The following is a 16,188-nucleotide window of genomic DNA, read 5'->3' as shown; positions in this document are numbered from 1 at the left end:
TTAACTCTGATTTAGTGTTAAACCCAAATCTGTCTGGAGTTGATAATTTAACACTTGTTAATGCTAACTAGGTGTTAAGAGTTTATATATTAACTCTCACAGAGTGTTTCATTTTAACTACATCGGAGTTATCTTCTAATTCATTGTAAAACATCTGAAATTTTACAAATTCCTTTGGAAACAAACGTTTATTAAAAAGAGGCCATGTTTTTCTGAAAAACCTTTGTTTTGAACTGTGCACCACGTGTACATGTTCTGACTTTCATTAGAATATTGTTTATCAAAGGGTCATAGGTGAGCTGGTCAGTGCAAACAGCACGCTTATTACTCTTTTCTTCAGTACAACATGAACGTCCTCCCTTCATCACTTTGTGGAACTCTAACTCCCCCATATCCCACCTTCCCAAGCATATCCTGTGTGCAGAGTCAATAAAGATTAATTGTGCACTAATTAATTGTATTTGGACCTAAACCATGTGCACAAAACTCTGCAGGGATGTCGACCCACAGTCAGCGCTGCTGCTGGTTGCTACGTCGGTTTGGTGGTTTTCAGGCTTCAAGTAGCATCATTATGTCAACAATCTAAACATTGTTTTAGGTGTAATTGAGTTAGCCAAAACCTGACTGAATATTCATGTACAAGCTGTTTTCCAAGGCTGTAGTGTTTGGCTGCAAACAACAGATTTCACCGATCAGCGAGGCTGATGCCTTTCACACCGCTTTGTCTCAACTCAAAAAAGTCACAAAAGTAAAAGATAGTAATAATAATTAAAACAATCTCAGAAAACTTACCAAGCATGGCAGAAATCATTAGAGCGAGTCTGTGGATTTACTATATTAGTGTCATAGCCCCTTTAGGAGTTAAGAGTTCAGAGGTCAAGAGTTCACGCTTCCATTGCAACGCCTCCAGATTTGATATAGAAACACTCGATTTTAACAGTATTATTTTACACCTCAGACTTACATCTAAAGACTGTAACTGTACGAACACCAACATATTTAACACTTTTGAATTTGCTATGCAGGTAATTTCCGGGCCGGACACATGGTGGCGCTGTGGCAGCAGCGTCTGTGAGGCTCACAAAAGTGGAGCACATCTTTATTCTCGGGCTCAGTCGCACTGTTGCCTAGCAACAGCAGCAGCATCTCAGAGGGAGGGACGTCCTGTATGGAGGGTGATTAATGTCGCGTATGGCTGCACACCAGCTCGCTCTCGTTATTATCAAGTTTCACAATTTGGATGTTTGTCTTCATCTCTGTGGACGGGAACAGGGTGGTTGCTGCTCCGCCTTCTCCTCTTCACCCCACACAGTGGGCAGAGTCAACAAACAAAAACATGAATTCTGCATGCAGGGAATGAAGTAATCAGATTACACTGCAGGCAGATTTATTACTGACAGAAGCCTCGTGGCGTCAGAGTGAAGCACACCGAGAATGATTAAGAAATAAAACTTTATGTAAATGTCGGCTCCAAACACTGATTTTGTATCGATGCTGCAGGGCCAGCGTCATCGCCAGCGTCACCGCCAGCGTCACCACCAGGGTCACCGCCAGCGTCACCACCAGGGTCACCGCCAGGGTCACCGCCAGCTTCATCGCCAGCGTCACTGCCTGCGTCACCGACACTTTGACTTATAAAGCCAGCAAACGCGTGTGAGCCCAGCCAAGTGTTTTACACCTGAAACGGTGAGTACACATTCTTTATGTTTCGTGTTCGAGGTGGACTGTTTTTACCTATAATAATTATTTTAACACTGAATATATGAGCTGAATGCGTGAATCTAGTCTATGAACAACAAAGAGTTTCAGGGCCAAATTAAGAAAAACAGCCATGATACTCAGCCATGATACTCAGTCCTGATACTCAGCCACGATACTCAGCCATGATACTCAGCCACGATACTCAGCCATGATACTCAGCCATGATACTCAGTCCTGATACTCAGCCACGATACTCAGCCATGATACTCAGCCACGATACTCAGCCATGATACTCAGCCATGATACTCAGTCCTGATACTCAGCCACGATACTCAGTCCTGATACTCAGCCACGATACTCAGCCACGATACTCAGTCCTGATACTCAGCCACGATACTCAGCCATGATACTCAGCCACGATACTCAGTCCTGATACTCAGCCATGATACTCAGCCATGATACTCAGCCATGATACTCAGTCCTGATACTCAGCCATGATACTCAGCCATGATACTCAGCCACGATACTCAGTCCTGATACTCAGCCATGATACTCAGCCACGATACTCAGTCCTGATACTCAGCCATGATACTCAGTCCTGATACTCAGTCCTGATACTCAGCCACGATACTCAGTCCTGATACTCAGCCACGATACTCAGCCATGATACTCAGCCACGATACTCAGTCCTGATACTCAGCCATGATACTCAGCCACGATACTCAGTCCTGATACTCAGCCATGATACTCAGCCATGATACTCAGTCCTGATACTCAGCCATGATACTCAGCCATGATACTCAGCCACGATACTCAGTCCTGATACTCAGCCATGATACTCAGCCACGATACTCAGTCCTGATACTCAGCCATGATACTCAGCCACGATACTCAGCCACGATACTCAGTCCTGATACTCAGTCCTGATACTCAGCCACGATACTCAGCCATGATACTCAGCCACGATACTCAGTCCTGATACTCAGCCATGATACTCAGCCACGATACTCAGTCCTGATACTCAGCCATGATACTCAGCCACGATACTCAGTCCTGATACTCAGCCATGATACTCAGCCACGATACTCAGTCCTGATACTCAGCCATGATACTCAGCCATGATACTCAGTCCTGATACTCAGCCATGATACTCAGCCATGATACTCAGCCACGATACTCAGTCCTGATACTCAGCCACGATACTCAGCCATGATACTCAGCCACGATACTCAGTCCTGATACTCAGTCCTGATACTCAGCCACGATACTCAGTCCTGATACTCAGCCACGATACTCAGCCATGATACTCAGCCACGATACTCAGTCCTGATACTCAGCCATGATACTCAGCCACGATACTCAGTCCTGATACTCAGCCATGATACTCAGCCATGATACTCAGTCCTGATACTCAGCCATGATACTCAGCCATGATACTCAGCCACGATACTCAGTCCTGATACTCAGCCATGATACTCAGCCACGATACTCAGTCCTGATACTCAGCCACGATACTCAGCCACAATACTCAGTCCTGATACTCAGCCATGATACTTAGCCATGATACTCAGTCCTAAAACTCACCATACATCCCACGATACGATATTATCACAATACTTAACGCACAATACGATATTATTGCAATTTTTAAAATATTTTGCGATATTCAGATTCTGTACATAAAGGTAAACTTTATCAATATTCATTTTCTCTAATATCAAAGTCTCACACTCAGTCTTTCTCTCATTTCAGTTTGATTGTTGACAAACTGAACGGTTTGTATTACAGTCTAGTCCAACTTAACTGAATCAACCATCTGGTACAATTATAGCTATTCTGAACTATGCAGTTTATGAAAACTATGCAGCCCCTTCAGCAACTGAAGAATCTGAAAGTAAATTAAAACAAAATATAATTTTACATTAAATAAAAAAGTTTTAAACTTAATTAAAATAAAACATGTCTTAAATTAAAATAAGTAAACTGTCATGTTTATTGCTGCCAAAAACAAGTTAAACACATTTGGACAGTGAAGGAATGTCAGGATTCTTGCTCAGAAAAAGGATCAACATGCTCTGAAGTCAGAGCACAAAAACCTTTTTGTAACAAAATATCGATTTCTGCTGTCCCTGTATCGATACATTATTAGCAAACAAAATATCACCATGCTACACAGTATCCATTTTCCCCCCCACCCCTAATACTCAGTCCTGATACTCAGTCCTGATACTCAGCCACGATACTCAGCCATGATACTCAGCCATGATACTCAGTCCTGATACTCACAGCTGTGATGACCAACATCACTTTAACACTGATGCTGAAGATGTGACATCAGTCATGACTGGAACATCAGTACTTGCTTTATTCATCTTCATGCACGCTCACACGTCTGCACCGCTGCTCTCAGGGTGCTGCTTTTTTGCCACCTCATACTGCAGTGTGTCACTAAGTGGCCTCCATACCTACAGCCTCAGTTTTAAAAGCACACCGCGAATCAGAGAGAGCAGAGAGCTGGAGAGAGCACCAGGTCCTCCTGCTACAGACCTCCTCTCTAAACACCTCGTCTCTGACACCAGCTGGACTTTCTCTCTGCTGTCAGCATGTGAGGACGTGGAGCTATCGCCTCTTCATTTGCAGCAGGTGAGTCCGTCAGCTGAGGTGTTTTCACTGAAGCAGCTCTCAGGTGGTCTGAAAACTGTGACCTGTCATTTCTGTGCATGTGTTTTAGGACACGTCTGTAATCTGCAGCTGATGCAGAGACTCCCCAAACGGAGTCATCGAGTCTTTGCTTAAATGAAGATTTTAAGCTTTTAATAAAAGACCCAAACTGTCACTTTAACCTGGGGGGTGGGGGGGGGGGGGGGGGGGGGGGTAAACTGAGGTGTGTTTGTGTTCTCCTCAAGTCCCGGAGGGAAATGTTTCATATTCTGCTGCTGGTTTGATCATCATCATCACCGTCATCGTCTTCCTGTAAACAGGTCAGGGGCGATTCTAGGATTAGAGCTTTGCCCAGACAGGCAAGATAAATCAAATGATTCCTAAATTCATCAAGTCTCTCTGTGCCTGGGTCTCAAAACATGACATCACTGTTTTGTACATTTTAACACAATTTAATCCCACATTTGTGAAAGAAAAGAAAAACACTTTTTTGAAAAGTCTGTAACAAAACCATCAAATCTGATCAAGGTTATTTAAATCTGCAAAAGAAGAATGGATTGGAATAAAAAAAATATCCTAACCTTAATTACTGGGAGAATAATGAATGATGCTCATAGTAAAAAGTAAACTGAAGGCATTTTTTGGACAGAGATTCACTTTTAATGTGTTTGTATAATATAATACAGATGCATAAAAAACACTCCCAAAACAGAATCAATTATTACAAATAAAAATCTTTACTGCAGACACTAATTTTGTGTTGTAAGATTTATGACTTTCATGCTTTCATAGTGGTCCTTGGGAGAGCTTGACATTTTATCAGGTGGTCCACACTGTAAAAAGTGTGAGAAACACTGATAAGTGTCTGTGTGCTTTTGGAGAACATTTAAAGCTGCTGTACAGAATCTTTGAAACAAGCTTAAAACATGTTTAGAAACAGAGCATCTGCTTCTCTTTACAGCTCCTCACTCCACCAGGCTGTTTGGCTCTGATAGTGTGCAAATGTGATGTACGTACTGCAGCAGTCATACAGACGACTGGACGGTCCAGTTGTCTGTATGACTGCCGACCTGTTACTGGCTGAGGTTTCAGTAGAGTTGTAGCTGAACCACATAAAAATATATCATTAATTTTAATCTCCCCGATCAATGATGATGTTATGTTGGGATGTTGTTAAAGAGGTCAAAAATGTTTCAACCCAGTTTGTTTAGCAGATTCTGTACAGCAGCTTTAATATAGGAAGAACACAACTTCCTGATTGTGAGTAAAATCAGGTTTTTTCTCTTTGTCAGTTTAACAGTTTCTGCCTGTCACTGCTCCCTGTCTGCTTACCTGCTTCTTCCTGACTTTGTACTTTCTCCTCATGTTCCCTCTTTGGACTGACAATCATACACAAATAGATTGTATTCAATTAGATGAAAAATTACATTAATATAAAAAAATTCTATTAAGATCACTAACAAAAAGTCCTCTCAGTGTACTTTCAACCAAAAGGCAAATAACTAAACCACACGAACATCTAATAAAAGATAAACATTGAAACACTGATCCAACATTATTCTTGATTCACGGATCATTTGATTTTACACTTTTACCTGAATGTGGCTCCTTTTTTAAAAAAACAAACAAACAACTTCCTTGTATCCATTATGAACCAGGCTGTATTTGTACAGCACTTTACTAGTCATCCACACATTCACACACTGATGCTGGCTACATTGTAGCCACAGCCACCAAAACACACACACACACACAACAGGAGTTATAAGGTTAATGGGCATTTGGTCAGTTAGTATCCATTTCAAACAGGACAGTGGTAACAACAGCAGGCTGCAGACAATTTAAAGTTTTAGGTTTTAAACAGGCTGTAAACATTTCAATGTTAGCAACAGGACGGTGAAATGTCGCTGATTTTACTACAGAGCAGGACGGATTGTAGGGTAGCTAACATCGCTGGAAAACAAGTTTCTTTTACCCTGCAGGTTACCTGGTGTAATGTTTTCAGCTAAACAGAAACATGGTCTGACTCCTACCAACTATATGAAGAGTAACTGAAGGTTAAATGCAGCCAACATGTCCTGTTTTAAGCCAGACACTCACACCTCTGCTGCGTCTCAGCCACCATCGCTCTGGCAGCAAGAGCGCTAGAGCAGAGCAGGGGAGAGCTGGGGGGGGGACGACTTCTGTTGTTAAAATGTTACGTCTCAACCAAGTTCTGTATGCTCTTTATATTTTTAGCAGTGTGTCACACAAACAGCAAATATTGTCAAAGAAAGTAAGAAACCTTTGGGGTGCTTCGATTCATTTTGGGGGTGCTGAAGCTGAAGCTGAAGGACCCCCCCAAAATGGGCTAAAATCGCCCTGAAACAGGTCAAAGATACAGAGCATGAAAACTGTCCTGCAGCCGTTCAGCTGTCACAGCGACATAAAGACGTCACATCGTTTCCTCCAGCTGTGACCTTTTCCTGCAACACAATGTTTTTGCATTTTAAATCTTCGCTTCACGCTGAGCTTCGAGTTCTTCCCAAAATATATTTAAAAAACTTTAAAATGTGATAAAACCGACACGTTAAAGGTGAAAGAAACCTGTGATTCTGCTCAGAAACAGGAAGTCTTTATTTTACTGCTGGTTTTATCTTCTTCATGAAGCATCAGTTTGACTTTCCTTCACCTAAATGTGCAGACTAGTGTCCCACTGGTCTGACTGGTCTGAGTGTGCAGTCTGTAAGGGGGGCAGGTCCCACTGCGGTAATACTGCAGTGCACCAAACTACACGCCTCTACATGAACTTCAGTGTGGGACCTTGTCTTTGCTCTGTAACGTTTGATAGCAGCACATCTGTGCCCCATACGAAGACCGAACAGGAACATCTGTCTGTTGACCCCGCGGTGAACAGGATGTACAGGTGCACAGTTAGAGGGCGCCCGGGGAGGGGGGGGGGGGTCATATCCTGGAGCAGAAGATTGTAAAGTCACCTGAAGTCCTGCAGGTTTGGTTTATGAGGCTCAGAGGTGCTCTCACTGCTCTGGAGGTGTGAACTGGTGTCGCTCGGTGCAGAGAGCGTAAGAGCTGCACAGCCTCAGTGTGTCAGACTACAGGTGAAGCTGCACCTGTGCCTGTTTCTCACCTGCTTGTAAAGCTCCCACCTGAGACAGCTGTGTGAGGCGGCCATGCTGCATCATCAGCAGTGTTTCATGGGATGACTTTTTGACTGTCAGTGAGGCGTTTCCGCCGTCGCAGCCTCATGTTGAGCTTCGTGCTTCGCAAGTCCAACATGTGTCGACGCTCGCCCCCCTGCTGTTCTTCACAGCCAATACTGTCAAACAGGAAGTGAGTTTACGTCCACACATCCGAGAGTCCACTGGGACGCTTCATTAGTGACTCACACGTCTGAGCCAACCACAGCCAGCAGCGCTTTCAGGGGGTGGGCAGCACCTCGCTCTCTCCTCGTGGAAAATTCAGAGTAAGAGTGACACATTTGGACAGAGACACAGAAAAATGAATGAATGGTGACAGGAAGAGATTCATCAGAGTAATTAGTAGCGCTGCGATATTTCCACACAGATCTGCTTCATCCTTTCAGCCTGATCCTCTTCTCTTTGATGCGTCCATGCTGCAGGCGCATCCTGCATCCTCCACTCAACACAGTCTCATCTGCGTATAGCGACACGTCTCGTTCTCTCTGTTCTCAGTAACAAAAGAGTAATCGGGTGTTTACGGGTGCAGAGAAAGGTTCTCGCTGCTTTAACGATCACACTCGATGCTCCAGCAGCAGGATTAAAGTCGCTCATGTTTATTGAGCAGTTTCTACTCATAAACACATCAATGCTTCCTGACAGGAGCCAGTCAGCACGTGTTGTTGATTTAAACGTAAACAACAACCAGGCCGCTGCATGTCAGTCTGCCCCCTGTTGGCCAAATGCTGAACTCTGTCTTCTCACCCCTGCTCCTCCAGCTCCTCCACCATGAGCGTCTTCTCCAGCTCGATGGCTGGTCTGGGGTCGGAGGTGTGTGGCGACACCGCCTCCCTGGTCTCTTTGGAGTCAAGCGTTTTCCTCAGCGAGCGGACGGCGTCCTGCGTCAGCGACACACTCTTCATCATCAACGTTGGCGGGAGTCGCTACGTGCTGTCGCAGGATCTGCTGGCGTCCTACCCGGAGACCCGGCTGGGGAAACTGGCCTGCTGCAGCCGAGACTCGGCGCTGGAGCTCTGCGACGATGCCGACTTCCTGGAGAACGAGTTCTTCTTTGACAGGAACGCCCAGGCTTTCCAGTAGGTGGCGCTCTTTCTCCTTGCAGAGGCGATGAGTTTAAAGTTAAAGTTAACGTGCTTGTGCTGGCCTGTAGCTGCTGTAGACACGGCGCTGAGGACACGTGAAATTAAAGACTAAATGTTCAGAGCTGCAGACGTTATAGGTTTCTACTTTTATTCGTTTTTATTTAAATCAATTATTTGGGGGAGTCGGTTTGAGTTCAGTGTTTTTGTTTTCATCATGTGGGGATTTCAGATTACCATGACAACACCAATCAACACACAGACAGATTTTCAGGCGTTGTTTTCTGTTTTTATATTTTTATGGCATCTGATTTAAAATTCGATCGCATTTCTTCCCTTTCATCTTTGCCGTCGCTCAGAGGAAGCTTCACTTCACACCTGGCGGTCTTTGTTCAGGTGACCTCCGTTCAGATTAGTGAGGGTGAAGAAGTGAAGAGTGAGCATGCTCAGTCGGCTCAGCTTTCTGCAGTAAAATAGCAGGGTCACGTCCGGCACGCTGACGGCAAGCAAAAAGTTTCTTCTTCTTGTTTCATGACGTCTGATTTAAACTAGAGACGGCATGATACCACTTTTTTACGTCCGATACCGATATCATAAATTTGGATATCTGCTGATACCGATATGAATCCAATATAGTGTTTTTTAATCAATAAAACGTTTTTTTAATATCTTGCTGCATTTTGTATAAGTTTATACTCAAGTTTAAATAAACAACAACACTAAAGTAATTCTGTTAAACCTGTATGTAAAAAATACACTGCACCCAAAATATTTCATAGTTCAGCAACACTGATCAATCTAATAAACTTAAACCTGCTCCATCATCCCTATTCTGGTGTTTTAAAGAGTACTTAGCAGAAATATTAAGCAACCTAACTAATAGGGTTGCAAACTCCCAGCAAAAAAAATAGGGAACCACCCCCCACCCTCCACCTCATGATGCTTAATCGACGTAATCAACTTTAATTTGATGCAGTGGAAAAAAATGCACAGAAATCAATTATTTTTCAAGAATAATTAAATAGATTCAACATCTTTCTTCTACAGAACTGCACAGATGGTTCCCAAAGGAAAAAGTACTACAGCTTACTAGGGTATATTAGACTTAACAGTTACTATATACAGTAATGGACTTCTATATATTTTACATCAGATTAAAACTTTGGGTGTAAGATTCAGATAATTATTTATTAAAAGCTCGACATTTTAAATGAGAATAAGAAAGCAAAGTGTGTCTTTGTGCCCCCTTTTCCCTGTTCATGCCCTATCGGCCCCCCTGGCTAAACTTTGCTAGATCCGCCCCTGCACAGTTACGTCAGCTGTAGAAAAAGATCCTGGTGTAGAAATAATATTAAATAAATTCTAACAACAGCTGATCAAGCTTAAACGTGCTGCTGCTGTTCAGCCGCTGGTTTCCTCTTTCTGGTGAGAAGTGAGACAAAAACTAAGAAGAGAGACGATCAGCTGATCATTGATCAGTTTATGATTGAAGCAGCAACAGGAGAGAGAGAGAGAGAGAGAGGCAGTCGCTCCATATATCTGTTGTTAAGCTTAACGTGGGAATGCTTTACAAACATTCAGAGATGAACTTACACACTTGCTTTACTTCTCTCTGGGAAAACTTCCTCGGAGATGAAATGTTTGCTAGCAGGCTACAAACACACACAGCCGCTCTATCACGTGACCACACTGCTCCAACGTGCTACGGTTATGAGCCGAGTTACGCCGTGTCGCAAGTTTTGTGAGGTGCTTTTTTGATATTTAATGGATCGATTACATTTTTTATTTCTCTCCGATATCCGATCCAGTAATTTATGTCAGTATCGGACCGACACCGATACGTAATATCGGATCGGTCCATCTCTAACTTAAACCAAATAAATTTGAAGGTTTATGAACATATACTGTGATATCCAGCAGGGGGCGACTCCTGTGATTGGACAGAAGTCTCTGACGAGGTGACTCAGCTGATCTCTGAGCTGGGTCCCTCCGTCCTGATGGGTTTCTGACAGGAAGTCCCGGTGCTACCACATGACTCTGTCCTGTTTTTAGTCGAATCCACCTTTCGTTCATCACGCCGATATAGTGAGATTTCACTAACAGAAGAGACACGGCGGCCGTCGTGTTCACCTGATAAATGTTATTTTGGCTCCATGAACAGGTGACGATTAGAGGACTTTGGTTTATCTCAGATGAAGGACGCCAAGGCTCTTTCAGGCCGGACGGACGCCACTGAGCCCAGAGATCGGCTAAGCAGGGGGATCACCTCCTCGTAGACGTCTGTCCAATCAGGCTTCAGAGGAGTCGCCCCCTGCTGGCCTTTAGAAGGATGCAGGAGCAGTGAAGCTTGGCAGGTCTCTGCTTTGGACCGTCACCCTGAACGGCTCGGGTCCAGATGTTTGTTTGGACTGTTTCTTCAGTCAGTCGTGCAGACTGAGCTTACCTGTGTGTTTGTCCACAGGTACGTGATGAACTACTACCGGACGGGTCACCTGCACGTCATGGAGGAGCTGTGTGAGATCTCCTTCCTGCAGGAGATCGAGTACTGGGGCATCGACGAGCTCCGCATCAACCCCTGCTGCCGTGAGCGCTACTACCGCCGCAAGGAGCAGAAGGAAAGCCTCGAGGTACAGCGGGAGCTCGATGCCGACGACGGGGATGAGGACTTTGCGGGCGTCGCCTGCCCAGGCACTCGCCGCCGCCTCTGGGACGTCCTTGAGAAACCCGAGTCATCGCGCGCTGCTCGGACCTTCGGCTCGCTCTCGATGTTCTTCGTGGTGTTGTCGGTCATCAACATGGTGCTCATCTCGCTGGACTTAGGCGAGGACTTTGGAGCGGGCGGCCTCGGCATCGGCGCTCCGCTGCTCTTTGACGCCCTGGAATACGTGTGCGTCGTGTGGTTCACGGTCGAGCTGGTGCTTCGGTTCCTCTGCGTCAGGGACAAGTGCCGATTCAGTCGGAGCATCCCCAACGTGATCGATCTGCTCGCCATCCTCCCGTTCTACGTGACACTGGCGGTGGAGAACCTCCACGGAGGATCCACTGAGCTGGAGAACATGGGCCGTGTGCTGCAGGTGCTCCGCCTCCTGAGGTCGCTCCGCATGCTGAAGCTGGGCCGGCACTCGACAGGTAAAAACTCCTCATACCTGTTATTAACCTCTGTCTCTCCTCCACAGCATGTCTTTATCCTGTCCTCCTTCTCAACCAATCACAGCAGATGGCCCCGCCCCTCCCTGAGCCTGGTTCTGCTGGAGGTTTCTTCCTGTTAAAAGGGAGTTTTTCCTTCCCACTGTCGCCAAAGTGCTGCTCATAGGGGGTCATATGATTGTTGGGCTTTCTCTGCATGTATTGTTGTAGGGTCGACCTTACAGTATAAAGCGCCTTGAGGCGACTTGTTGCTGTGTAAATAAAACTGAATTGAGTTGCTCACAGCAGCAACTCTGTTCTTCCTCCTGTAATAAATTGAGATATAGGCAAGATCTTCAGCATCAGCATCATCATCTTCTGAGAGTAAACGAGCAGACGCCTCCAATCAGATTCAGTCTCACTGACTCTGATCACATTTCCAGCTGCTCTGTCTTTTCTTTAAACTCAAATATCTTAACGAAGGAGAAATGAAACGTGTTGGATGTATTCAGTCGGTCAGTGATAATTGTTAGTGAGTTACTTTAAAGGCTTTCCTGCTCTGCATGAGCATCGCGGCAGCACAAAACACCACATCAGAGCCTGAAAGCCTTCATTTGTGGTGAGGGTGTGTATGAGTGACAGCTGGGATAAAGGTGGAGGTGGGCGTACATCTGCTCTGAGGCCCTTCCTGTTTGCAGATGATGTCAGGCAGGAGTCTTTATGATCTCCAGTGAGAGCTTAGAGCAGGTGGAGGTCTGCTCTGCAGAGGTGGAGGTGAGCCTGGAGAGAAGAGGAACGAAAGCCGTAGAAGATGAAACAATCCATGTGCGAGCGAGGCAGGTGGACAGGTGGAGTTTAAACACCTGGGCTCAACCGTCTACAGACAGGTGACGAAGAGAGTGCAGGCAGGTGGAGCGGGTGGAGGCAAGTGTGACAGAAGGACACCGTGAAAAGGGAAGGTCAAAGGATGGAGGTGAGACCTGCTGTGATGGGTGGAGCCAAGCTGAAGGTGTTCAGGTGTTCGGTGAGCAGGCTGGACATGAGGGACGGCTCAGATGGTCTGAGCATGTGCAGAGGAGGGAGGGTGGAGGATGAAGATGGAGCTGCAGGCAGGTGGAGGTTCATAGTGAAGGAAGATGTGCAGAGGGTGAAGTCAGTTCCTGTAAAAGTAGGAGTGAGATCAGACTCGTGGCGCCTGAAATGGCGGTTTTGTTAGAGCGCTGCATGTGACGGATTTAAGACGTGATGTAAAGATCCGGGGAGAGAAGAAGAAATCCTGTCAGAGCGAAGCCGCTGCTGGGAGATTACAGCCGGAGGCTCTCCGAGGACAACAAAGACCAAAATATATATAGATCCTCATCCTGCGAATGAGCGAGGAAGTATGATTACGTGAGCGTGTCAGGCTGACGTACGAGCGCTTTGATCTGAGTGATTTGGGGAAGGATGATCATCCCTGGACTCAGCTCATGAATAATAAAGGAAACGGCAGAGGGAGAAACTTTAATCATCTTAAACTATTGAAATAAATAATACAGAGAAAAGACTGAAGTCAGGCTGTAAACCGAGAGAAAAATAGGTTACAAGTGTGATCTGCAGGTATAACAGCTGCTGCACAAACACACATCACACCTGAAGAGGCTTCATCTCCCGTGACCTAAAAACGAACCACGAGGGAACTAAAGATCAGGACTGAAGATCCAACAACATCACAGGATCTCCAAACCCTGACGTTGTGAAATGAACCAGAAAGCTTTTTATTGGCTCCTCAAACCTTCCTCTCAGAGAGGATCCAAACCCTCAGACAGCTCCAGACGAGCGGGTCGTCCTGAAAGTCAGCAGCTTTCTCCTTCCTGCCTGAGGAGAGCACACTGATGAGTCGCTGTGGCGTGAACGCCGGTGAACGCTGTGTTACTGTGTAGCATCACCTTTTCTTTCAGCCGCTTGTTGTTCTCAGCTTCAGTCCTCACAGTCCGAGAGACGAGGACAGGAAAATAAATAAAGCGATGTGAAGTCACAGATCCAAAATTAAAATTATTCTCACAAACATGACAGAAAGGAAGTCATCAGCTGCTCTCGACAACATGGCTGCTTCACGGCGTTTCGCTGCTGCTGCTACGGCCTGTTTGAGTCGCGGTTTCTTCTTCTCTTTAGTCGACGGCTTTAAAAAAAAAAAAGATTATATATATATATATATACATATGTATTGAATATATATGTAATGTGACAAAGAATCATAATAATAATCATAACAACTTGAGGATCTTTATATTGTGAGGTAGGCCCTGCAATAATCCAGAGAATCAGACTTTGGCGACAGCGGGAAGGAAAAACTCGCTTGGAACAGGAAGAAACAGGAAGGGAGGTGTTGGGTTTGGGGGAGGAAGTCGTGACAGTGAGAGGTGTATGAACGCCGTCTGTGACCTCCGTCTCTCTTCCTTCCAGGTTTGAAGTCTCTCGGTATGACCATCGCGCAGTGCTACGAGGAGGTCGGCCTTCTGCTCCTCTTCCTCGGTGTGGGCATCTCCATCTTCGCGGCCGCAGTCTTCGCCCTGGAGCACGACCTTCCTGCCACCACCTTCACCAGCGTTCCCGCCGCCTGGTGGTGGGCGACCACGTCTATGACCACGGTGGGCTACGGGGACGTGCGGCCCGACACGGCGGTGGGTAAGGTGCTCGCCTTCCTCTGCATCCTGTCTGGGATCCTAATCCTGGCGCTCCCCATCGCCATCATCAACGACCGCTTCTCTGCCTGCTACTTCACCCTGAAGACGAAGGAGGCGGCGATACGACACGGCGAGATGCTGAAGCGGCTGGCCCGTGGCTCGGTGGGGGAGGCGGGGCCAGGCGTGAACCTGAGGGACGCTTATGCCCGGAGCGTGCTGGAGATGATGAGGCTGCAAGGGCGGGAGAGGGCGAGCACTAGAAGCAGCGGGGGCGACGAGCTGTGGTGGTAGCAAGAACGGCCCCGCCCCTATGACCTCTGACCCCTCTGAGAAACGCACACACGATGACCCCAGCAGCAGCAGAGCCCGTGATTGGACAGGAGGACGCCAGCAGGAAGGTAGAGCCAGGAAGACGAGTGTGAGCATGCTCAGACCGTCCCGCCGTACGCTGTGTCACGCCCAGCAGCAGCGTGTTCCCGTTTAACTCATGACTTTATTCACAAAACACATTTCCTCTCTGAACATTAGCCCCGCCCCCAAAATAAAACAGGCAGCGCAGACGTCTTCCTCATGGCAGTGGGTGTAACTGCAAGTCTGAACATCCTCAGATGAGCGCACGCAGGCTTGTTCTGATTGGCTGTTGGGTTTGTCTTACACGTCTAACATTAAATCTTTGATCTTCAGCTACACGTTTCCCTCAGAGGCAATGAAACCCGTGTTCAATCATCGTCACGATCAATAAAGCTTTATTCAAGGATGGTTTGTGATTCATTTCTGTCACGGTGTCGATGTGGAAGGTAAAGAAAACACAGACTCGGGGGAGGAGATAAACTGAAAGCTCGCCATCATTATAAAATTACTCGTTACTAACAAACATTAGTATATCATCATCATCATCATCATTATTATTATTATTATGTCATCAGCTGTTATTATAATGTATTACACTATTATTATTATGTCATTCAATTCCGTTTTATTCAAACAGCCAAATCACAACAACAGTCACCTCAAGGCGCTTTATTTTGAAAGGTAGACTCTACAGAGAAAAGCCCAACAATCATATGACCCCCTATGAGCAGCACTTTGGCGACAGTGGGAAGGAAAAACTCCCTTTTAACAGGAAGAAACCTCCAGCAGAACCAGGCTCAGGGAGGGGCGGGGCCATCTGCTGTGATTGGTTGGGGTGAGAGAAGGAAGACAGGATAAAACAGCGGTCTCCAACCCCCGGGCCACAGACCGCTACCGGTCCGTGAGTCGTTTGGTACCGGGCCCTGAGAGTTGAGGCTCGGGCGGGAAATTTATGGGGGGGGGGTTTATTGTTTTTATTGTTAACTCGGTTTCCCTGGGTCTTTTCCGGTACCGGTACTGGTTTTATTTTGTTGTATTTATCTGCGACAGTTAAATATCTACAATAACTATATTATACAAACACTGGAAAAAACAGAACAACATCATGGAAAACAAAACAGGAAGTAAAACTGGGACGCAAAACTGAACGACGAAAACAAAGAACAAGCAGAAAAACCATAACTGAAAACGGCCCAGGACCACAACGGTTAAAACTTGTCACTCGGAGACTTCAGGGAGCTGCAGAACTGAAGAGCGCAAATATCTGACGCTGAGCCCAACGAAGCCGCAGAGACACGAGGAGCCCTCAAACACTGGTGTGGGTAAAACGTGTGCTGCAGAGCAAGCTGGCATCCAGTGAAGGCTTCATTAGTCCTGCGTGGACAGTGTTGGTGAGTAACAGAGTACATG

The 16,188-nt window shown here is 46.1% G+C and overlaps 1 protein-coding gene across 1 annotated transcript; it reads left to right on the top strand.

Annotated features, from left to right (window-relative positions):
• The first annotated feature begins 8,291 nt into the window (after positions 1-8,291).
• On the top strand, positions 8,292-15,176 carry kcnv1 (potassium voltage-gated channel modifier subfamily V member 1). Its single transcript, XM_087847887.1, has 3 exons — positions 8,292-8,635; positions 11,100-11,767; positions 14,207-15,176. The coding sequence occupies exons 1-3, from the start codon at positions 8,328-8,330 to the stop codon at positions 14,716-14,718; spliced, it is 1,488 nt and encodes a 495-aa protein (XP_087704013.1). The 5' UTR covers positions 8,292-8,327; the 3' UTR covers positions 14,719-15,176.
• Positions 15,177-16,188: the final 1,012 nt, after the last annotated feature.

Source organism: Neolamprologus brichardi, chromosome 11 (assembly GCF_056152115.1).
Source record: "Neolamprologus brichardi isolate AB-2024 chromosome 11, ASM5615211v1, whole genome shotgun sequence".
In the NCBI taxonomy this organism is placed as follows: domain Eukaryota; kingdom Metazoa; phylum Chordata; class Actinopteri; order Cichliformes; family Cichlidae; genus Neolamprologus; species Neolamprologus brichardi.
The sequence above is the reverse complement of the archived record's forward strand: the minus strand, read 5'-3'. Positions and strand labels throughout refer to the sequence as shown.

Excerpts from the sequence above, each read along its gene's own strand:
- kcnv1 (XM_087847887.1), top strand. The coding sequence starts at position 8,328 with ATGAGCGTCTTCTCCAGCTCGATGGCTGGTCTGGGGTCGGAGGTGTGT. Across the intron at positions 8,636-11,099 it reads AGGAACGCCCAGGCTTTCCA|GTACGTGATGAACTACTACC; the intron begins GTAGGTGGCGCT and ends GTTTGTCCACAG. Across the intron at positions 11,768-14,206 it reads GCTGGGCCGGCACTCGACAG|GTTTGAAGTCTCTCGGTATG; the intron begins GTAAAAACTCCT and ends TCTTCCTTCCAG.